The 25,232-nt window shown below is 39.3% G+C and overlaps 1 protein-coding gene across 8 annotated transcripts in view; it reads right to left on the reverse strand.

Moving 5' to 3' along the window:
* The window catches only part of RIMS2 (regulating synaptic membrane exocytosis 2), a 412,392-nt gene that overhangs the window by 191,194 nt on the left and 195,966 nt on the right, over positions 1-25,232 (reverse strand). For 5 of the 8 annotated variants that reach the window (XM_056854759.1, XM_056854761.1, XM_056854757.1 and 2 more), the window contains 7 exons: positions 21,403-21,467; positions 19,566-19,685; positions 16,125-16,224; positions 13,366-13,489; positions 12,157-12,203; positions 11,252-11,364; positions 1,784-1,914 (listed from right to left, as the gene is read on the reverse strand). In XM_056854759.1, coding sequence (XP_056710737.1) covers positions 1,784-1,914; positions 11,252-11,364; positions 12,157-12,203; positions 13,366-13,489; positions 16,125-16,224; positions 19,566-19,685; positions 21,403-21,467 — 700 coding nt within the window. Of the gene's footprint in view, positions 1-1,783; positions 1,915-4,815; positions 4,864-11,251; positions 11,365-12,156; positions 12,204-13,365; positions 13,490-16,124; positions 16,225-19,565; positions 19,686-21,079; positions 21,289-21,402; positions 21,468-22,964; positions 22,983-25,232 lie in introns of all 8 variants that reach the window. The other 3 variants (XM_056854758.1, XM_056854760.1, XM_056854764.1) reach the window with 2 other exon arrangements.

Below are 25,232 nucleotides of genomic sequence, written 5' to 3' on the forward strand. Positions count from 1 at the left end.
CTGGGGCCAAGGAAGCATATACATAGGTGGATAAAAACCCCAGGGACCTTGTGAGTGCCATTGAAGGAATGGTGATGCATCCTGAGGCCAATGGTAAAATGGTATTGATTGTTCCTTATGACCGACGCTCCTTGGGAAAGGTGGAGGAATCTCCATGACATCATTGTCCAATTACTGGGAGTCAGCTACTCACAATGATGAGGATGTTCGAAGTCGAGGCTGAAATTCTTCAACTGCAAACAGAAACACACGTTGGTGTTGAGAAGCTGGTTGCAGCAGGGTTCGGTATTGAGAAGTTATGTGACTGCTGCCACCGAGGCGATTTTTGGGGCTTAGGAGATTGTTGAGAAGTATGTTTGGCCTTTTTCTTTCCCTTCTTGGCTTGAAATTCTGAGGCAGCCCTGTGTGCCATTGAAGCAGGCTCCAAAAGGGGCTTTGAAGGTGCTGCAGGTATGGAAGCCACTGAGGGTGTACAAGCCCTGTAGTTTGCTTCTCAACCTGATTCTCATGGGCTCCCACAAGGCTGCCTGGCTTTTGCCATGAATAACTGACTCGCGAGGCAGACGGTGCTATTGCGCCCTTCTCCCAACCAAAGCAAACATTCAGAATATTTATCATTTTGGGCCATTTCATGCCACATTGTTGGCACTTTTAAAAAAGAGCCGTAACTAATCCTCCCCTGACAGAAAGTATCTCAAGTGATCATGAGCTGTGGAAAATGTGCTGTCTCCACGGCAGCAAAGAGAGAACTGAGGAGGGAGCGCTCTCCTCATCTCCATCACATGATCATTTAGGTGGGAACAGCCCAGACACTGGTGCAAGATGGAGGGGAGGAGGAGGAGTGCTCCAGAAACCTCTCAAGAAGCTTTGGAAATCTAATATCCGTGGCCGGCCTGCACAGTCCCCATGTGGGACTGCACAGAAATCACAAAGATTAATAGGCAGATATGAATTATGCATTAAAACAAAAACATACAAAATCAGTGGTGAGAAACTTCAGGTTCAATGAACACTCAGTTACACACTTGAAGTTTCTATACTTCAGCAAAAAAAGGTTATAAGGGAGATTCCAGTATGAAGCTGCTGAGAAAATCTTTAAGGTGCTACAAGGAACTTTCTTGTTTTAGTAGCAACCTAACTACCACTCTGAAACTTTAAAAATGTTAACAAAAAAAATAATGTTTGTGATGTTATTTATTCATCTATTTTTAAATTCCTGTTTAAAATGTCCAGCTAAGGCTATGATTACTATTCATATCAGACAAGCTGACTTTTACAATAACCTCCAATACAAATATTTACATTAATTCATTAATTAGCAAAAAAATCAAAACATTCTTGCCTTTCTACCCATTTAGCTGCCTCCAGGTAGTGAACAGTTACATTAAAATTAATGTAAAATACATATAGATAAAACAGCTGTATAAACATAAACAGAAAGGAATGTCAATGAGGGAATGCCAAACAAACAAAAATGTCTTCACCTACTGTTTGAAGACAACTATAGAAGGGGGAAGACAAATCTCCCAGTGGAGGGAATTCCACAGCTTTGGTGCCACATCTGAGAAGGCCCTTTCTCAGACTGCCACCCTTTTAGCCTTGAAAGGTGAGGGCACCCAAAGCAGGCCCCTCCAAGATAACAATAATGGTCAGGTAGGTTCAATGGGAGTAGGTGGTCCTTAAATTATGCTGGTCCCAAGCAGTATAACCAACCCCAGTAACCAAATGATATTAAATTGGCATTAATTTCGGTTAAAATAGTTATTCCTTTCCTTCATCCTACCTTCTGTCAGGAAGAAAGTAAATTTTAACATAAGGATTTCTTGGCCTTCCGTCTTCCCTTGAAGGAAGATCCTTTGCTCCCAATATTGTGACTATCAACTGATGACCAACCTTGTCATACCACAATTTTATCTGTAATGAGAAAATATTCATTAGTCAGTCCATGTCATTCATTATGCAGCAAATAATTATTAAAGATTAATGGCGCTTTTAGCCGTCAGTGAGATTAGATTCCAGTAGAACCTTAGAGACCCACAACATTTTGGGGGTATAAGCTTTTGAGAATAAAGCTCCCTTTGTCAGGACTAAGGGAGCTCTGACTCACGAAAGTCATGCCCCCCAAATTATGTGGGTCTCCAAGGTGCTATTGGACTCAAATCCAGCTGTTCTACTGCAGACCAACATGAAACTAGCCTTCAGGTGTGTCTCTTCCCTACTTATTGCAATGAAGATAATTGGTAGCATTATGAAATAAAATGATAGGATATGGTGTAATACATTTAATGAAATGTATTCTGTATGAATAATCTAGTTAGCATTATTTTTTGAATGTTGAAGTATGTATGGTTATTTATTGTAGTAGTACATATGTGTAGGAGCCCCATGGCGCAGAGTGTTAAGCTGCAGTACTGCAGTCAAAAGCTCTGCTCACGACCTGAGTTCGATCCCAACGGAAGTTGGTTTCAGGTAGCCGGCTCAAGGTTGACTCAGCCTTCCATCCTTCCGAGGTCGGTGAAATGAGTACCCAGCTTGCTGGGGGTAAAGGGAAGATGACTGGGAAAGGCACTGGCAAACCACCCCGTAAACAAAGTCTGCCTAGAAAACGTCGGGATGTGACGTCACCCCATGGGTCAGGAATGAGTCAGTGCTTGCACAGGGAACCTTTACCTTTTTTTAGTACATATGTGTAGTATGTTTACAAGTATGCTACCATTGCAACGAGTGATATGAATTCATGATTAATAATTTCTTCCTACTCTGATTAGTATATAGTATGACAAAAGGAAAGGAATAAGGTAGTGGACACTATAGCCCTATTCTTATTAGTAAAACAGTTAGTCACTTATTGACTCAAACGTATTGCAACCATCTTACTACTCCAACTCCAGTAATTACTTAAAACAATACGGCAACCATGTTTATTACTCTGTTTTTACAATCCAATTCCCTCCCAGATTTGGGATGCTAACGAACTGTGCAGACATTTAAGAAATACTTATTCCCTCAACTCTGTGATGCTACTAAATATTTTTGCAGACAAAATACAATAGGGATATTTTAAACTTTCAGACTATGATGGTGTGGAGATCTATAACTATTAATATTAAATGCAGAAGTAAGAGATGAGAATAAGGGTGTCATTTGCTCCATAGAATTAATGGTTTTGCTGGAAGCAACAGCTTTGTCCATAGAGTGCTGAGCTGCTGCCCTCCACTCTTTGGAAAAAGGAAGTATCTTGTCAGGCCTTACACTCCACAGCATCCAAGACAATCTTAATTCAACTCCTTGGATATTATCACTAGTTCATGAATGATACAGTGGTAATTTTGGGATGTCATGAGCCACTGAAAGTGATTAGATTGTATCCTATTACTGCACAGCAAAGCACAGAGCCTTTTTAGAATGAAGAACCTTCCTCTGAAGGAAGTCTTTGAGCCCAGCTGTGGGAAGCACCCCATTACATGAATATATGAATATAGTCTATTAACTTCTGATATCTACTTCACCACAGACACTAGAATATTACACTTCATGTAGTGCCTAAGGACTACTTGCAAGTGATACAGGAAGACAAGTAAATACCTATTAGGAGCTGAACTGAAACAGTTGCCTGAGTATTTTTAAGTATATTTAAGTGTTTGTATTGTCCCCAAAAAGTCCATCTTGAATTTACATAAACTCTAGGCATAATTATCAACAATATTCCTGTATTTCCATTCTGAAGTAAGCATTTTCTGTGAGTGGTATAATAAATTATGGGAAATGGTAGTTTAATCTTAAGCAAAGAGTAGTCTTTGTATGTGGACACTGTCTAATCTATTTTGTTCTCTCTGGTCTACTTTATCTAGTTTTTTCTTCTTAAAATAATATGTGATCCCTTTTCTATACAACAAATAAAAATTTCTGATCTTCCATTTTCATGTCTCCTTAAGCAGTGAAACAGTTGATGGTTGCAATCCTAAGCACACTTCCCTAGGAGCAAACCCTAGGATTGCTGCCTGAAAATAATAAACGTATACAGCATTTATACTAAAGATGAACATTTCCACAAAATCATTTTGTAACAAAAGCAGGTAATGTTCTCTATTTGTTTAAAAAAGGAAAGCATGCAGCAAAGCAATAAAAGCATTATGGCATTCTTACAGCCTACAGTAGGGTTAATCTACAGTACCTTAAGGGATTCCTAATGAAAAAAGGCAAACAACTTGTACCCAAGAATCACTGTGAATATAGTGAGAGCTACAAATCATGTAAAATTATTTTGTAATAATTCATCTTTTCAGTATTTCAACTAACTCGTCAAAATGCAAGCAATGTATAATTTCCTTACACAAGGTACAAATTTATTTGCCTGTCTTCTACTCAAGGAGCTACTGTCATTTGGAAAATGCAAAAAGGAAGTGTTAAGTAATGAAAATGAGTGATTTAAAGAGACATCAAACTTGATACAATGAGGCCACACATCAAAAGCACAAGCTCAGCTATTACTATTTCAAGGTACATATTTATGAGAGACATACAGTTATTAACACTGCAGACATCTGTGTTAGTTCAATTAGATAGCAGATAAAAGCAAAACTAAAAACTAGTTGTCTCTTTAAATTTTAATTTAGTATTTTATTCTCCATGCAGGACTATTCAAGCTGCTCACAAAACGATGTGAAATTTGTTAATATGGTTTGATACAACACATTAAAAAAATCAAAATGGGAAAACGGACTAAACTGTGACGTTTTCCTACTATGCATTTTCCAAGACAAACAAAAGAAAAAAACACAACTTTAGTTTCTGTCAGGCAGATAAAGCCTTTACCTGAACCCTAGGAACAAAAGGCGTTGTTCTTCTACTAAGGCTTTGGCTCTGGTAAGCAAAATTAAAGAAAAAGCAATAAAACAAAACCAAAAAGACAACACGCTGGAAACTAAAAGACCAAAAGTAAAACGATACACAACTTTAAACACTGCTTTGCACAAGGGACATACTTATCTAAAAAGAACGTTTAAATGCAGTGCATAAATTAAACCTGCGAATGCATTATTAAATGTACAAAATGTGTATGTTCCTATACCAACTACATTTTTTACTCTTTAAGAAATAACACCTTGACCTAGCATTTCACATTGTGAACAGTAACTGTGAGAAGTGTTTAAAATCTGGTTAATGTTAAAAATGTTCCCACCCTGATTCACTGCTGCTCAAAACTGCTAATACTCACAATAATCAGTACAGTATGACACAAAAAAGTCTAGAAATCATGAATTAGTTGCTTTAAAACACATTTCATACTTTCTTGTCTAAATTCATTTTAAAATATAAAATCCTTCAGTAAAAAAACCCCTACAGTTAAAAGCAATATTTGTCTTTGCAGCATTATTAAAGCAATTCAAAGATGATATATTATTTTCCAATAAGGAACCTATCAAAGAGATTAACGGTGCAATCCTAAGAGGGGAGGAAAGCACTGCCGCCAGTGTAAATGACCCTGGCGCCAGTGTAAATGCCACTTGCACCAGAAAAAGAGGCATTTACTCGGGCACCAGGGAATGGTGCGGCAGCATCATGCATGGATGCTGGTGCAACCGCGGTGGCAGCACACCTCCAGCGCAGGGGCTTGGGCTGTTGCCAAAAGCGGCATACCCAGGGGTGGGGCTGGCATTAGTCAGCTCCCTGAGCCCTTTCACCCCAGGAATGCCCACTTTTGCCAGGGGGAATTTACCCCAGCCAAAAATGGTGGCACAGTCTATGGAATTGCATACAGCAATTCCATGGGGGTTGGGGAAGCATTCCTTTTCGACTTGCTGGCCATGGTGCAGCACGCAACTCAGGAAGTGGCTCGGCTGCGTGACATCTCCGGCTGTAGCACAACTACTCCACCCCTCAGGATTGTGCTATAAGACTAGTTCAGTACATGTAAGGAAATAATAAAGAAGAGAATACTACTGAGAATGCACAGTGCATTTTCCTTGTCACTAGTGAAACAAGGGCTTTACAAGCAAACTTTCAGCCAAAACAGTTATCTTAGAAATTAACCACTGGTAACAAGGAATGGTGCTATGTATCTACCTACCTTGACAGAAATGACATATGGTATACTGAATAACACCACTACTTAAAATTAGTTCTGTAAAATATAACAATACAGTGTTATTGCCAATCAGCCTATGATTGGAAATATTCAAAACTCAAAACCACTGGAAATGGGTTAGCTTGAAAACTCAAAATGTATTAAAATTTTGTATGAGACAGGAATCGAAATGAATATTTGCTGCAAGTTGATTTAAAATCATAGCCTAACCAGCTAAATGGAAAGCATTAGTAGCAAAAATGTACAGGATTTTAACTGAATTGGAAAACAAAAGCTCTCTTAACCAGTATTTTTGAGAGTATCTGACTTAAATCATACACCAGTATTGACAAGTTTTCCATAACACAGAGAATAAGAGAAAATACTTTAAAAATTGTACAGATCGTTACTACACTCCAGCAAAAACTTCCAAAACTACATCTATAGGATCTAAAATTTTGCTGGAGATGTAATAGCCAGATTGGATTTTTCACCATACCTGATGGAAATGCCTTGCATGTTTTTTAAAAAATGGGCAGATATTTTAGGTATTGGAGGAGGAAGTGAAATTAGAAATTCCAAGAGAGCCTAAAATAGGTTTGCTAGGCTATTTTTGAAAACAAGTGAAAAGGGATAACAAGTATCTTATAAAAAGTCTGCTTACAGCAGCTAGAATTTTGATAGCACAGCATTGGGCATTGAAAATACTTCTAAAAACTGAAGTCTGGATACATAAAGTTTGGCTTATATATGAGACTGGATAAAATAATAGTATATACACGTCTAGGAACAGAGAGGCATTATGTTGTAACAGCATATAGTATGTATATGAATATATTTGCCCGTTGTATTTTTCTGGCAAGGCCGTAATAAAGTGTTTGTTTGTTTGTTTGTTTGTTTCAGGAACAGAGAGGCATTCCATTCACACCCTCTTGAAGCTGGCCAAAAAAGGAAATATCTGCTTCAAGTAGAAACAGTTATTGACTCTCAGAAAGCACATGAGCAAACCATGTCTATAATATGTTTTGACGTGGGATGGCTGTCAACTGAATTGCAGACTTGATGTCTAGTAGACACAGCAGAGTCTGTTCCTTGTTGGAGCCTGATTTGAACCCCAGTATTCCTTCTTGACCCCAATGTTAGGCAAAGATCTCTCATTAGAAGTGCAGGGGTACACAAACCTCAGCATGCAAGCCAACCAGTGGCACAGCAGTCTGTTTTGCACAGTTCATAAGACCAGTTCTCTGCCCAAACTACTGATGTGAGACCATGAGGAGCCATTAGGGACAGTGGCGTTATGACTATAATTGCCTGTCAGCCAGGTCTGAGGCAAGCCCATTAAAATGTATAGCACCACCGAGGCTCAGCTTGCTCCTAGTGTGCTTGATCAGGTACAACCTTTGTATGTCCTCCCTCCTTTTGTTTGCCAACACACCAACATCTTCACAATTTCACAATGGTGGTTTTTTGCACTTCGGATAAAAAGGCTGCCTACCTCCACCCTAATCTATGTCAAGAGGTAGACTGAAAAATGCACTTTTCTATATCTTTCTCGGAGATCAATATCTTGCTAGTATCTTCTAATTCTACACATCACTTATGCAGTTTTGAACTGCTACATTGTGTTATTTATTGATTGTTTTTTGCCCACACTTCTAAAAAGGCTCAGGGTGGGTTAAAACATATTAAAATTAGAGACATAAGTGTTAAAATTAAACTAAAAACATGATGATCCATCAAAATTCTATTAATCCTGGTCACCTTACAACCCATTCCAGAAAATGATTACATTCATATTTTGGAAGGTCTCATTTAGAAAGAATTTCCATACTTATGGGACAATCTTTGACAGCACTTTTCTGAACCCAATTATTATAGAGAACTGATTCACTTTTATGAGATTACGACAGTACATTTGAGGGAGAAAATGGAATCTTAGGCATGTATAGCAAAAGCAATATAAGCTTTTATCGACAAAACCAGAACACTACATTTCTTCCAGAAAACGATTGTGAGGTAGTACAGACTCTGGATCACTGAAGTAAAGCTTCCAGAAACCCACTTCGGTTAGGAGATGGAACACTGCAAACTGCATCCATTATAACTTCTGAAGATTTATCAAGGTCAGTGCCAGTAGTCTAGCATCAAGATCCCAAAAACTGTCTCATCAGATGGAGCTGATGAACACTGTTCCTTACCACTGCCACAACCTGAAGTTCCAAGCATCATAATGAACCTAGACATACCCAAATAGTAGTGCAAAATCAGAATATGAGTATTCCCACTGCACCTGTCTTGTCTCGGTTCAGACTTTATCAAGCTAACTCTTCACCTGTTCCCCCAATTGAGCCAGATACCAGAAAACAGATATATACCAAATAGCAGTTTACCACTATATAATAAATTCTAAAACTTTTTCAAATGCAGCACACTTTTAACCCCACTTCTACATACACACAGCTTTTTCATACCCACTTTTAACCTTACACTGCTTTTTGGACACAGTTAGAATGTAATTCCATGCAGCTTTCTCCATCCCCCACATAACATGCAGGAATCTAGCATCAGTTAACATTGAACAAGTTCATATTCTTTATTTTATGTTTAGTATTTATACATACACTGCACTACAGAGTAACAGGCCATTTCATGGCCATTTCACGCATTATTGAGAGGCAAACCCAAATCTGCCACTGAGCCTCCCAGAGCCTCCTCTTCCAGATAACCCTGTTCCATCTCCACCCTCACAGCTTTACATTACAACTCACCCGCAAGACTGTTATGACCCACTTTGGGTTCCTGACCCACAGTTCAAGAACCACAGTTCAAGAACTGTGGCAGTATAAGTGTTTGACTGTATTTATTCATCCAGACTGCAAGACCTATGGCACATAGCACGTTTGGTCAGCTTTGGCTGATACAATGGCTACAGCCCTTCCTTGACAACCATGTTCTGGCCACAGTGATCCGTATTTCGATCATATCCAGGTTAGATTATTGTAAAGCACTCTATTTGGGGCTGCCTTTGAAACGTCAGTTGGTCCAGAATGTGGAAGTCACGGGCCTTATACAGGACACCCGAGGACGGAGACGGAGTTCCAACAACATCAGCCCCGCCCCCCAATGTTGGAAGAACTGTCCACCCCAGGCACAGTTCAAAGTGATAGCTTCTTATCCTGAAGTCCTTTAATAGCTTCAGGTTGGGGTACTTGAAGGACTGCCTTCTCCAGTAATGTTCAGCTTAATGTTCAGATCTCCAGTTGAGATCTTCTTTTCACACTCTGTTCCCCTGCTTGCAGATGTAAGATAGATGGCTACCAGAGACAGGGCATTTTTCAGTGTTGGCACCCTGCCTTTGGAAAGCCCTCCCACTTGAAGCTCACCTGGTGTTTTCTCTCTTTCAGGCACCAGGCCAAAACATTTCTCTTTACCTAGGCCTTCAACTATGGGGCTCCAACTATTTTAGCTGTTTTATGGCTTTTATTGGCTTTTTATGGCTTTTATTGGCTTTCTTTTTTTTGTACCACAAAAACATCATAATATATCGAAGATAAGAGTGAAAGGCTAAGTTACTACCCAGAAGGAATTCTGTTGCTTTTAAGACTTTATACATAGACACGATGGCCTTGAAATAACACTTGTTCATAATAAGGCCCAATATTTCTGTATTTCAGAAGAACCTACTGGCCCCAAGTAGCAAGACTGCGCCAATTTTTAAAAACTACAAACATTAGAAATTATGAACACCTCTGAAATATTGGATGTTTTCTGTTCATTCTGTTCTGTCGAGTAACTCTAGATCATACAAATACTTTTAGGTCATTTATGCACGGTTGCTTTAATCTCCTTTATCCTGTTTCAGCCAGGATCAAATTTTTCAGTATGCACGCTATCGCATTCCTTGGAAGCTCAATGCTGTTTCGATGCAAAATGAACCCGACTTTTCCCATTCCTCTTCTGGCCTGAATTAAACCATTCATCCTGGCTCATTCTGGTGTCACAGAGCATGCATACTGCATTAGGGGGAAACACAGAAGATTGGCTTCTCTCCCAGCCAATCATGACGCAGTGTGTAAAGAGGCGGGCGCGGGGATTCAAGTGCTTCCTCTACCTCAGAACTCTGAGCAAAAGAAAGGCTTTTTAAAAATGAGGCTTGGATTTCTCCCCCCCTTTTTTCAGATTGCTCCGGGGGGGGTTGGTTTTTTTGTTCTTAAAATGCTTTTTTATGTGGCAATTGGGTTTGGGGGGAAGGAAATCTTCTCTCACGGTAAGCCAATTACAGAGCAGCATTTAAAAGAGTGGGACTTGATTTGAGCTTGGGAGACTGCTTGCTGTATTCATGGCTCGATTAACACACAGTTTTGTCCCTGATCATTCAAGCCAATGCATACAGTTTTCCCCAAACCGGGTTACATTAATGTGCAATGAACCCAGGTCCAACCAGGGAGATCCAACCCATGCATAAAAGGCCTTAGATTTTCAAATGAAACTCCCTTTTTTAGTATATGGTGACAAACTGAAATTCATACTTCAAGAATCTTCCAAGTAAAGATCTTGGAGGTACTACCTCTAACTGTAGTGAAACTACTCTGGAGTTCATCGTTTCAGGTACTAAAAGATTTTTTTTTAAATAGCCTGGTCATTAAAAACACAAATTATATATGTCTCAGCATTCAGAACCACAGGAGGGTCAGAATGTAGGAACCCAGTGAAATGAATAGAATGATTTTGATCTCATCAGTAATTGTTCAGAGAATTCCAGAATAACTTAAAGGCATAACACACTCTCCTAAAAAAGGGATGATGGGAACCTATGCACTAAAAAAAAGTTTCATTGTCTTAAATTGTTGAAAGTAGGTCTACGTTTTTCAGTTCTGCACATGGTAATTTACATGTATTCTTGCCTCGTACTGTTAGAGAAGGTTGTTGTAGCCAACTGCAAACAGTCATGCTGAACACACAGAAATGGAAATGGTAATTCTAGCAACTAAAAACATTACACACTCATCTCCAATTCAGTACTTAATGAGGTGAATCCTCATCCATGTAAAGAAATATTTGAATGGAGAGGGGAGAAATAAAGACAGCAATAATTTTAATCTATTGTTACCTGCTGTTTTCTATTATATGTATTTTATTACAAACAACAACAAAGTAAATGAGATTGAACTTATGTTTACATACTGAAAGTTGTCCAGACAAGAACTGTGGAACATCCCTCAACTTGCCGGGACTCATTGGGGAAGTGACTGAAATAGAAGGCCGGTCCATTTTTTGAGATTCAAAAGAGCTAGAACCTGAAAGTATAATGAAGTGTATTTTATTAAGATACATTTATAAATTATGCAGCTTTATATTCTGATTTTATAAACATAAAGAGACAGATGTACAGTAAATGAGGAGAAATTCTTGAATGAACCTTAGTTTCATAAAAGGAGAATTACATGAGTTTGTCAATTTAATGCCCAATGGGATTGATTAGCCATGAATCACTAAAAGATAACTAACAGTGCATTCCTGAGATGGCAGCGTGAGGGGAAGGCGGGGAGGAGGCGCTGCTGTGGTGCCTCCTAAGCAGTTCCCCGCATGCCGAAAACATTTAAAAGCCTTTTCGCGGCTTTTAAAATTTTAAAAGGGGCTTTTCACCCCATAGTACTTCACTATGGCTAAAAAGCAGGTGCAGCCTCGCTCTTCTAGCCGCCGGCGTACCCGGGGCAAACAGGGACAGGAGGCTGCCTAACGGCAGCTTTCCCCCCTAGAACACCCCAGGAACGCCGGCGCAGTCCTTTACTCCGGTGCGATGCAGGGGGAAGGTCCCACTGGCATTCCAGGTCAGTGCTGTCACTATATAACATTTTTTTAAAAACCACAAAAAATCAGAATTGGTATCTATCCAATTTCTGCCCACTAGGTTAAAAAATAAAGAATAGCATGAGTGTATAAAATATTGTCAATCCTAACTTCCTGACTTCTGACAATATATTATTAAATACAGATTGAGAAGCTGATAAGGCACACAGAAGAACAATACCTAGGGAAGTCTCAAAGCAAACATGTTTAGATATTCTACCCAGAAACTTGAAACTTACTGGACTCCAATTGTGCATGTGTACTGTCTGGTATTCTAGGAATGTCTCTGTAATTGTGAAAAGCAAAAAAAGAAGAAGCTTTTAATAAGTAATAATGCATTTTTGTTATCACAGAACAATATAAAATAAAAAGAGCAGAGCAGAATAATCTAAATCATGAGAAAATCACATTTTGGTTCAGAGGTTTGGATCCTGTGTGTCCACTCCAGTCTCCCAATTGAGAGACCTTGTTCCAATGGAAGAAACCTTTCTCCTGCAGAAGACGTTTGCTCCATCAGAGGAAGGTTTCCTTACAACAGAAAGAATGGGTAGAACCCCACTCTATATACATATATGAATTAAAGTCAACATAGTTCTAAAGATGCAGCAGAGCCAGAGACATGGTACTATAATGAGTTAGCTAAAGAATTTTAAAGGTACAGTTAAATTAACTGCAATCATATCATCTTTAAATTATGCGTATCTCTTGAAATACATCACCACACCCTAAATTACAGGGTCTCACAAATGGTCCACTGCCATTTGATGATTGACAAAATGTTGACATCCAAGCACAACCCCCGCCCCCCCCGAAACTGATCCGAAAACATTACAAGAGAGTCTTCTCCCAATTGGATTCTTCATAATAGACATCCAAGACAGCTGGATGTGAGCAAAATACTTTACCTCCTTTCAACAGCCATTAAAAACACAATCCAATACTTACATTTAAGTGTGCATAAATGTCACTTAATTTAATAAAGTTCAACTATACTTAACTTTCTCTGGATCATTCTTGCAGACCATTACATTTATATCTGTTAAGCAATGTATTTAAGGTAAATATTTGCTATCAAATACACATAGATGCAGACCAAAGGATGACTGTAGAAAAGCTACCCAATGGTGGGGAAAGTCAGTCTGACATGCATATGAAATCAGACAAAGGACTAGTCAATCCCATATTTTTATGGGATTGAAGTCTTCAGATCAAAAGGTGGATTTAGCACATGAATCTTCAAAGTTTTTGATATAATGAATAAAATTAGTAAAACTTCCATCACATTGGGAACACCATGTGGGGAAATCAGAAATGAATCAATGTGAAGAGAGAAGAGGCAACTGAGAAAATAAAACTTGAATGGGTACAAAACATGCAAATATTTCTGTTAAAAACAGATTATGCTTATTTTAAGCAATTCAGGAAAGGAAATTCTTGCTATAACTCACCCAATTGGCCTTGAGACTACAAGTTCCACTTGTGGCTCTGGTTTAGATTCTAGAATAATATTGTACACTTCTTCAAAGGTGGCTCCTTGCAAAAGCCTTCCATTCCATTCTAATACTTCATCACCTGCAACAATAGACATAGCTGTCTGGTTAGGAAGGAAAACTAGGCTTCTTCCTAGACTGCACAACTAATATAAAGTTGTGTGTATGTGTAAAGTGCTGTCAAGTTGCAGTGGACTTAAGGTGACCCCATAGGGTTTTCAAGGCTAGTGATTAGGCAGAGGTGGTTTGTCACTGCTTTCCTTTGTAAATTCTTTTTTTTTTTTTTTTTTGTGGTCTCCCATCGAAGTACCGATTCTGTCTAGCTTCTGAGATCAGGCTATGCTACAATTCCACATCCCTAATATAAAGTTATTTTAAATCTAGAAAAGTTCTACATTTAAATCTAGAAATTATTTTCAAATGATTTTTTCTAACATTAACCAATAATAAACGAAGTGCTACTTAAATTAGAGAATTCCTGCAAAATAATACTAAACTTTATATGCCATTAAAGGTTTTTGATTGATTGAATACTAAACTTTTCAGAAAATATTTATAGTGAAAGATAAAAAACAAAGTTCAAATTAACAGAATATTCTGAAAGTAGAATAGCTACTGTATTTGTTTCCTTTTGTAGTTTCTTTCGTATCTTAGAAATGTTGCAAATGAATTCAAAAGACTGAATTTACAGGTTTGAAAAATAAATGCCTTCAGGTGAATTTCACGTTGTATGGCGATTATCAGACGATACCAAGTAGGTGCATTGAGACTAGCCTCTACAAACAGAGCATGGTTTCAGGGCATTGAGGTCAAAAATTTAGGTCAAAATCTAAAAACAATGCTTTGAGACTCAAAGGAAAAACCTAAAAACAATACTTTGAGACTCAAAGGAAGAAGAAGCTTAACTTTATTACTGAACTGTCCAGAGAAGGTATGGCTGGATAAATTATTAATTGACGAAAACCCTACGATCTCAAAACAAGTGGCCAATTTTTGTGCTGGTGTGACAAAAGCCTGGAGCAAGAAAAGGGCTAATGGAAAGGATAAGGAAATTTAATAAGTATAGAAACTCTGCTCCAAGTTTCATACTGCAGATAGTATTTTATCTGTATTTTATTTGTCTTGTTACCAGTTTTTTAAATGTAAGGTTTGAGATTTTGGATTTGTAGCATAGCAATGCAATATTATATTTACTGGTCTATGATTGCAATAAATTAGCATTATCATCATCATCATTATTATTAAATTTAAAAACTTGGGTGTTCCTTTTCAAAATCAGATTTCTTGTGGGATAAATTATGTTATTTCAGAAAAATATAACGGAACCTAAGCACTTTGTGCGTACAAAAGGTTTCTTTGGTTCCCATGGAACATGCACTTAGACTCAAGTCAAAAGCATCAGGAATGGCTTCCAATAAAATGTTAGGTGTATATAAGCTATCCGGCCAAATTCTCAGGCCAAATTATTTCAGAATGTTATAAAAGCACGACATGACAAAACTCAGGGATGAATACTGTTTACAAATGTAACATAATTTGATCTACATATATTTTATTGTTTACTTTATATTTTTATGCCATTAAAGGTTTTTCGGTATTGGTATTGAAATCTATGTAAATTCCTTTCCGTGTACTGGTTTTTGTTATATTCCTGTTCCCTGTGTGGTCCTGGCATCGCAGAATAAACTCTGAAAACAACAGATCTCTTCCAGAAAATGAAGAACACACATGCATGGAAGAGATCTATGTGTGACTCCATGGCCACTGGACAAAGGATGCTGATTGGTACTGCAACCATGTAGTTTATAAAGGCAAACAGAGATGCTTTAAGTTTTAACAAGTCCTTAGCAGCACTCCATTAAATGCTGGAAGACTAACAGTGCCATCTTAAACAGAATTACATTATTCTAACCATGCAATCCTGAAAGGTAGGTGGAGCCACTTAGGAGCCGGCATGACCCCAGCACCACTTGCGCCATCCAAAGTCGCACGGAAACCAACGTGGGGTAACTTATGCCAGCTCTAGGGAACAACGCAACAGCATGAGCCTCGTGTGCTGGTGCTGCCTCCCCGGCAGGGTTTTTCTAGCACAAGTGCTCGCACCAGTGTCCAAGAGGGCATTACCTGGGTGTTCCCAGGAGCAGAGCTGACTTTAGACTGCTTCCAAAGCCCTTTCACCCCAGGAACGTGCCATTTTGCAGGCGTCAAGTTACACCTGCAAAATAGGTGGAATAGCCCCATGAAACTCAATGGGGGAGTTTCATGGGGATTTTTAAAAAGTGAGGGTTTTTTAATTTTATTTATGAACCAGGAATCCTCTCAGGAGGTGGTGCGACTGCACCGTCCCCAGCCATCAACGAACTACACCCCCCTTTTGGATTAGGCTTCCCAGCGATTGAAGTCTATGGTTTTAGAAGGAAGTATAACTTTGTTTAGCATTGCACTGCAAATTTCTTATTCTAATTCTTATAATGTAATAAATCTATATGAGGGTTAAATCTTATTTGTGGGGGGTGGATTCATAGTATTCCAAAATATAAACTAGGACACCAAGACTGCTTGTAGAATGCATAATCTCAATTCCTGCACAAGAACCTAAATTTTGCTTTAAACTTGCAGTTTTCTAAACTCAGACATGAATAATTTCATTTAATCCATTCACTGCAAATGAAGTTATCCTTGCCACTTACAGAGTTCAACTAATATTTCTCTCCTACCTGGCCTAAGGTGTCCCACTGTATCAGCTAAACTTCCTTTTTTGACTTTGGTGATAAATGCACAGAGCCGTCCTGATTCAGTCATTTTTCCTCCTACAACCTGTTTAGAAAAACAAAAATAACAGCAATCATCATTTTTAAAGGGTAACAAATGCTTTTTTAAATCAGTAACCATCAACAGGCCAAACATACTAAAGTGTAACACACATATTATGAATAGATACTATGTGAAAAATTGCTGAAAACATGCCAGTCAATGTTCCTGAGTCCTCATGAAAATTTTCCAGAGCAGTATTTTGAAAATCTCTGAGTTCCACAAAACAAACAGCCCCAGTCCAGCTATCTGTTCAATATACCAAAACTCTAAAATGTACAAATCACCCAAGCCTACAATGCTTTCCACATGCATTCTTTTGCATGTGCCTGTCGTACTCCCTCTATTGAAATAATTATTTGTGCTCAGAAAACCTCTTTTGTATATGAGCAGTATGTATTTCTGGACTGGGACAATTTGTATAAATTCATATACAAGCAATATAGTTGAAACGATTATTGCAAACAATCTCCTTATCAATGCTTATATTAAAGGTGCAGGAATTCTGGAATGGTGCAGTCCAGGGACTGCTCAAAGGATTTTGCTGCCCGAAAGACCTTTCTCCTGTGTCTTAGAAGCCTCTGTCTATGGAATGGAACATGCCAGCATTCTTGCACCTTTAAGATAAGCACTGATAAAGAGACTACACTCCATCATGGAGCCAAGGAAGAAGCACAAGCACCTTTATGCCAAGAGGTCCCCAAACATTTTGAACCTGTGGACACCTTTGAAACTTTGATATAGGGCAATGGGCACAATCACAAAATGGCTGCCACAGGAAGTGGAGCTAGTCATAAAATGGCTGCCACAGAAGGTATAGCCAACCACAAAACATCAGGGAGTTTGGTTATATATAATAGTACCTCTTCAGCATTTCAGGCAAGGAGGTCCACAAGGAGCGGAGCTAGTCATAAAATGGCTGCCACAGGAGGTGTAGCCAACCACAAAACATCAGGGAGTTTGGTTATATATAATAGTACCTCTTCAGCATTTCAGGCAAGGACCTCCACAAGGAGGTCCGAGTTGGCAAGCAGCTTGGATCTGAAAGCACGGAAGCTGCTGGGGGTGGTGATTTAAACCCTGGGTTGCAGCCCAGCGTTCAGACCACTGCCCCCAGCAGCCTCCGGTCACAGTGGCTGATAGTGGTGGCGCTCTGAGCCAGTTTTTTTGGCTTCAGGTTTATTACCCCCCCAAAAAAAATTTGAATATTTGGAAAAGCCAAATCCATTAATTCAGCTTATTTGTATTTTAAAAAATGTCCGGGTTTAATAAACCCAAACCTGAAAAATACTGGGGGGAAATGGTGCACAACCCTATTTAGTTCCACTCAGCTCCATAGTTAGCCTGTGCAAGCAGGAGCAGCCCTGTTAGGGTTTTGTAGCAAAAAAGTTATTAAAAAACGTTTTAAAAAACTTTCATTGCCTTCCTTAATTGCTCTTCCTCTTTTCCAGTTTTCTCTTCCTTCATTTTGCTTTCTTCCTTTAATGATCTGCCTTAACTACACTCTCTCAACTTTTAATCCCCCCTCTCATATCCATCCCGGTTGGCAACTTACGCATCTAATAGCAGAATGGCAGCAAGAGGAGAGTTAATATTTCCCCGTGATCTATCAAAGTAGTAAAAGGATGCTTCCCCACTTCCACCCGTTATATGCATGATGTTAATCTGCCTTAATAGTTATAAATGAGAAACATAAATTAGAATTTAGTCTAGCTTCTATTGCAAATAGGACGGGGGGCTGCCTGGAGATAATCTGGGCCAGGATACTTTGATTCCTTTCATTTTTGGCCTTGGGACTCCCACCATCATTCCTAGTTTTATTTTCTTATGAGTTACGCCTGCCACAAATGGACAGACGGATGGACATGCAGATCCTCTTATTATTATAGATGCATGATAACAGCCAGCCAAGTGATTTGTTTTTTACAATATTTGATTTGGAGCAGGGTCATATGTGGAGCCCAGGTAGAATTTTTGTCCAGAGGCCAATGGTGGCAGCCCTGAGTGCAAAGTTAGTTCAAGAACCGGAATGTGGAATAATAATGTCAATTGTGGGATGAGACTTGGGGAGGAGTGTCTGTTGGACAATTGGAAGTTTGACTGAAACTATATATCTGTGTGGTTGTATTGTTATGATTTACTGTTAGAAAAAGGTTAATCTGAAAAGCTAGGTTAAGAGGATGTAAACAATTGGCCGGTTTCTGCACTGACATCTTATCTCCCCTCACATTGTCATCAACCCATCATAAATGACTTGTAGTGCAATTGTCATGGGTCTGCCAGTTGACACCTCCTCGAATGAAGAGGAGAGGGAGGAAGCTGGCCCCAGCCCTTGGATACTGTAGGAAGACCTACTAGAAAAGGAGGAGCCGTTGTCAGGTGCAGAGGGAAAGTCTTGGGCAGAGGCCCACACACCATGCTCTCAGTCCCACAGCCCAGGACCTGAAGCAGAAGCCCTGCAGCCACCATCCTCACCCCCAGGGTTGCCAGAGCCTTTGGAATGCCGGAGAAGGCAAGTCCAGAAAGAGGCACAGGACTTTTGCCATGGTGTGCAGCTGGCAGCTCAGCACCGGTCAACCTCTGCCTGTGAGAATTAGTCACCACAGGATCAGGGCTGACAGCCACAAAGGCTGCTCAGCCATTGATGAGTTGTACTTGTTCCTGGATGACTCAGCAGGTTGACGAGTTGCACCTGTCCCTGATTGACTCAGCAGAGTTTCCCCATAAAAGCATCCAGGAAAGAGCAAGCCAGTGTAGAAGCAACTTGTTCACAACCCTTGTGTGCCTGCTATTATTGCCTTGTTCTGAAAATCGGTGTGTTTGACCTCCTGCACTGTGACCTGACTTGCGCATTTTGTATTTGCCCCACTAGTTTTGACACTTGGACTTCTGAATACCAGTGCTTTGACCCCTGGATTGAGTTTTGACTACTCTCTTTATCTCTCACCTCAGTTAACGGCCTGAACCTGGACAGCAATCCTATTCAGTTGGTGACCCAGGAAAGCTTTGCCCTTCAGCTGGTGTTGCAACACAGGCTGGGATAGCAGTTGAGTTTTTGAACAAAAGGATGGAGAAGCTGCAACCAGGATTTGTCAAATCAACTCAGGTTTGAATGATCATCCCTGAGTAGAATCCTAGTTTCACAAACTAACTGAAGTTAAAATAAACCACAGTTTTGTGTTTCGTCTGAACCAAGCTAGTATCTACAATCTGAAAATAATAATTTAAAGGTTTTATATATAAAGGCTGCTTAATGTATTATGCTTGCACTCAGTCTTCTGGGTTGCATTTTCAATGACCAGAATTAATCTGGTAAAGAAATATATACTAAGAACTCAATTACTAACCTTCAGTCCAAGCATTGCTCCTGAATCTCTAGGCACACTTCCATCTTTTAGTCGTTTGTTTAACAAAATCCGGCCAATTAAACGGTCTCCATCTTTGGATGGCTGCCATGTCACAGGATGCTACAGGATTATGATTAAAGGGGGAAACCCAGGAAAAGTTCAGTCTATAAACAACATCAACTTTATTTCTAACTTCATTTTGAGCATTGTGAAATCGCTATGATTACACCACTATAGGCTTTATACAACTGCAGAAATTAAGACTGTTAGCAACTGTCTAGGTCTTCAGCTCACTCCTCACATCTTCCTAAATGACTAATGGTGCAAACCTAAACAGATTTATTCCCATCTAAACCCACTGAAGTCAATTAGTTTAGAAGGATGTAACTCTGTTTAGGATTACTCTGTCAGTTCTGAATTTATCTATACACCAAAAACCAATTCTGATGTATCATTATGGACTAGAACATATATAGTTATTAATATTTGAAGAGAGATACTAATATGGGGTCTAACATGACCATCATCATTGTAAAAGTAATGGTTGAATTTAACCTTAACACAACCGAGATATGATTTTCAGTAACAGCCTGAGACAGAAATTTGTTCAGTAACACCTTCAGTGAAGGCATGCTTACTTGGAAAAATGTCCCATCAGTGTCAGCAGAATTTGTTTCCAGCTATAGGAAACCAAATTCACAATCGAAGATTTAATTGTAAAAAATGTTTCATTTACATAGTAATGTATCAATATATATAGCACACAGATATATCTGAATATTCAATATTTATCACATGCTGCAACTAGCAGAGTTATACATATCAACAATACAACTAACATATCAGAACTGGAAAAAAACTATTTAAGTCACTTTTGGTTTTGTGTAATCATAGCACCTTTTCAAATCTGTATACCAGTTACATGCTCTCTCACATGCAAAGTTAGCATGCACAAAAAATTTTCCTTATTACGACTAACATCACTAATACAAACAACACCAACAAACACCCAAAGCAGATGTCAAAGACAATATTGCCCCAAAGTACACAAAAAGAACATGGCAACAAAACAAATGAACAAACATGGCAATGAAAGGGAAAAAAGAAAAACAACATTTCTGTGCAGACAGATGTAATTTTCTCTCCCCTTTTCAACCTGGGAATTAAACTAATTTAATTCCAACTCAGGAATATTACAGAAGTAATCAGATATGCCAATTCAGAAATGATCGTATTTGTTTAACCACTTTATGGGTTAAGGTGACATCACCAAATGTTATAAAAGTGATGCTTCTTTATAGCACCTAAATAATGTTTCCTCCTTATGCTTCCAAATGTAAAAAAAAAAAAAAAAGCAGAGCAATCCAGTAGCTGTGGTTTTGTTTTTCTTTTCTGCACCTTAGGAAACATTACATTACACCTGTCTTTTTATTATCAATCTGTTTTAATGAGTGACAGAGAGAAAACAAAGACCCAATGAGCAGATTAAAATGCAGGCACCACAAAGTCAGTACCTTTTCAATATGGCTATGCTCTTCATTTAAAGTCGTGCTACTACACGTGTCTACCCCAGAATCTTTAATCTGAGGTTCAGACCATTCCAAGTCCTCTTCCAAAGAGTGGCCACCAAAGCACACCATTTTCTTTTGTCTTTCAGATAAGGTGTTAGAGTCCGACAAAACTGCCTGCTCACTAGTTTTTCTTTTTCCCCTTTGATTGTCCCCTACAGGCGTGGGATAAAAAGGATACAAAAAAGAAAACATGCAAAGATGTAAATAAAACAAAGGAAACATGAAATGGTAAAGGAAACTGAATGGTAAGGCTCCACATGTCTCACCAAAGACATTGGGGATGCCTCACTGCTATGCCAAGATGTATGGTCCCAGTTGTAATCCATGTCTCCTGTGAGAATCAGACAGACAAGTGCAATAAAGGAAAGGTGAAAGAAAGGACAGACAAAGATATCATAGACTGCATTTTTGATCATCTTATCTTTATATGTTTTGACTCACTGCAATGTTTTCTAGAAAAAGTGTAAATTCTGTAGAATGGAGGACATGAGGAGTAAGACTGTGTGCATGTATGTAGTCAGTATAAAAGATGTGGTAGGTATTTTGTGTATTTTGTTCTTGACTTTATGTACAGAACATCACAAAAAAGGAATGAGAATATGACTGTAGGGTTAGAATGGTAGAAAGGTTATGAACAAGGGGGAAACTGAAGGTTGAGTTCCTAAAACGTTTCCTTGGAAGTGTTTCCCTTGTTTAAACAATATTATTTCAAGTAAGTGGTTAGTATCAGGGGATAAGGATGCGTTCTTGGATAAATCATTTGGAAAAGTTCTGCTAAGATCACTGGACTATAGGAAATCCGATGAAGAAGGCTATGGCCTATAAAGATTCATGCCAGATTAAGGAGGGACAACAATGTGTTGTTGTTTTTGTTTCTTGATGTTATCTAAAAATCTAAATGCAGCAACTCTTCCAGAAACTATATATTTTTGTTAATACAAATCTAGAAAATAGAGATATTTTCTAAAAAGTGACTTTTACACTACGTTCAAACAAAATGATAACTTGTTTTCTAACAGCTATAATAATATACATGAACTACAATAATAAGGGGTTTAGAAATCTGCAGTTGTGATTATGTCACGTGGTAGTTTTTGCCACTGGTAGTTTCACTTGAGCATGTCAGGAATTTTATATTAGAAAAACAGGACAGGCTTCAAGACCTCTGGTTACCCTCACAAACCTGAAAAATAATTGGTAGGCAGCTTCTGTTACTTCATTTAAATATTTTAATGTATTTATTAAACAATAACAGTTGTGCTATCGAAAGGATTTCAGGTTTCCTTAAACAGCTCTCATTCTGTTGTTCTATCCTACTCAAAAAACATTCTACTTGGCCTTTTCAGTCTTCGTTTAACACAAATTCAATACAGAAGATACAAATATTCGGAACACTAATTTCAAATATTCTTCCAGGTTTTAGAGCTAAAATTAGGCAATTAACCTGTCTATCTGATATAATTTGTCCCACTCTTCCTCCAGGGAACTCAGCATGGTGTATATACTTGTCTCCCTCTTTGTTTTTGCCTCACAATAACCCTGTGAGGTAGACTGGGGCTAAGAGAGAGAGACCCTGTCCCTTAGTAAGCCAGCAGGTTTGAACCTAGAGCTTACTTTTAGTCCATCAGACTGGCTCTCTAAAGTAAATTATATACATATATATATTGCATGATTTATTTTTAATTATTTGTTTCACTTTCCAAAAAAGCTCTGTTTTAGCAACATGTTTTATTTAGTGCAGATATCGAGACCCCTTTGCTATAACAATACATCTAAACAATGGTATGCTATATCCCACATTGTTAATTTTTTCTAAATGTTGACATACCTGGCAAAAAGTGATAGACTGTTAAGAAAGAGTACAAAATAGTCCTAGAATTAAACTCTGTAAAATGCAACATCATTTAACATGCTAAATTATAAAAACGAAGATTCTGCTTTTAATCATCGGCAATCTTTAAGAATAATTGCTTGGATCATAAGCAGCACAGAGTCACATTAGCAGAAGGCAACTCGCAGCCCAAAAGAAGCCTTCTGTGCTCCTGTGTGACAGTAAACCCCTAGGAATGGTATGGGGGGACAAAGTGGAGGTCTGCTATGGGAGGTGGCAGATATTGTCCTCCAATCTTCCATTTATGGAAATCCCACTCTATTGGTGGAACGTCTGTAATGCCGACATAATAGCAACTTAGGATCCAAGCCCACGTCCATAAAATAAAACTATAATCAACATTTCATTAAGAATGATCAATACAATACCAATGCAATACCCTCACATCTCTTCCTCCTCCTCCCTCATCATTTCTGCTCTTACGTACATGCGCTAAACTTTATGTAAGGAAGCAAAAAGAACACACATATGAGGAAAGGAGGAATGAAAAAAAATAGGATGGATGAAACATTTTGAAAGTGTAGCAGTTCAAAGAAGAGCACTAAACATTCTTGTAGTGCCAGCTCATTTCTCTTTTACAAAAGGTGACATGGTTTTCTGAAATATTCAGTACGATTGCAATCATGTCACCTGTGCTAGTGAGGATTTAACATTTCAGCCATATTATATGATGGGCCCGGACTTACCCGGGACTGCTTTGTGGCTGCGGGGCAAGGGGCAAGCCAGGAAAAGGACTATATAGGCCATGGCAATGGGCAGGAGATTCACTGTGGTGTTGGAGAGCCTTCTGGGCATGGCTCAGTGATGTGCTGTCCAGGCTGGCCAATCATCAACAGGCTGAGCCAGCCTGGAGGGGCAGGGCAGGAGCAGATCTGCGAGACAAAGTTTTCATTCTGGTCCACTCCTCCCCTCTTTATTTAACCACATTGTCTGGGCCCTTCCTGCTCAGTTGGGCTTCAATGCTCCCTCCCTCCCTTGGTTACAAGTTGTTCTGCATGGTTTGGCCTTGTTTATTTCTTGTCACAGCTTTATGGCAGTTTTAGGAATTAGGCTGGATCTATTTGGGAGAGAGGCTGTGCCTGTGTGCCCACCTCCCCTGAGTGGGGACCCCCTTAAGGGGTCTTAGGGGTCGAGCCTCACAGCTGCATGATCAACTCAGGGGCTGGCTCCCAGCTCCACTCCCAGGTGGCAAGGGAACCATGTAGAGGCTTGCACCCATGTGGCTCCACCGGTTTGCTACTCCAGGTTTACCTCCAGCATGCAGGTTGGGGAAGGGTTCATTCGGCCAACAGACAAGTCGCCCGATGCCTGGATCTATGCCCTATGCCGTGCCAATATAATCAATAAAGCACTGGTTTTTTTAATTCCTTATGGTTCTCTGAGTGTTATGTGTTCCCCTTTTCTCTCCCCACCACCCCTCCCTTCCCCCAGGACCACATTCTAACTTCTTCCCCAGTACAATGCATACTACAGATCACTACTAAAGCATGTAGCGTCTATCAAGTTACTCCTTTAGCTGACAGACCAGGCTCCTGTTCCACCGGGATGTAATCCATTTTAAAAATTAATTTTTATAAGAGAGGCACAATATTAAGTCTAATGAGGGTTCTGAAATTTATAAAAAAAGTTTATAACTGTCTCAGAAAATTTATAACTAGCTTAATTCTTTTTTCTCCCTTAATCCCTATACAGTTCCCTATAACTGACTCTTGGCAGCAGGGAAAACTGGATGAGATTGGCCACAATCCAACATAAGCATCTTTAACTATGCACTGGACTATTGGTATTATGTGGACTAAACACAGTATGGCTCCTGGTGCGGCTACCAGACAGCCAAGAGGGTAGTTGTTTTGTGACCACCACTTGTGCTCTGCACTCCAGCAGGAAAGGGATACCAAGCATCTCTGATGGAGATGTTTGGTGAGGTTGGCCCTAGGGTGTCAAGGGGTGGGAAGTAGCGGGAAGGGAAGATGGTCACTTGCCTCATTGCCAAGATGATTGCTCTAGACGGCCAGCCCTTTTCCAGTGTGGAAGATGTCAGCTTCCACAGTCTGCCCCAGGATGCCTATTCCTGATACACAGTCTCTTCTTGCACCACTCTGAACATGACCATGGTGCCCTCCTTCTATAGGGCTTCTAGGGATTATGGGAAGGCACAATTGCCCCAGCTCATGGCAGAACTGTGCACATCACATCTGACATTTG

Source organism: Euleptes europaea, chromosome 8, assembly GCF_029931775.1.
Source record: "Euleptes europaea isolate rEulEur1 chromosome 8, rEulEur1.hap1, whole genome shotgun sequence".
NCBI classification, from domain to species: domain Eukaryota; kingdom Metazoa; phylum Chordata; class Lepidosauria; order Squamata; family Sphaerodactylidae; genus Euleptes; species Euleptes europaea.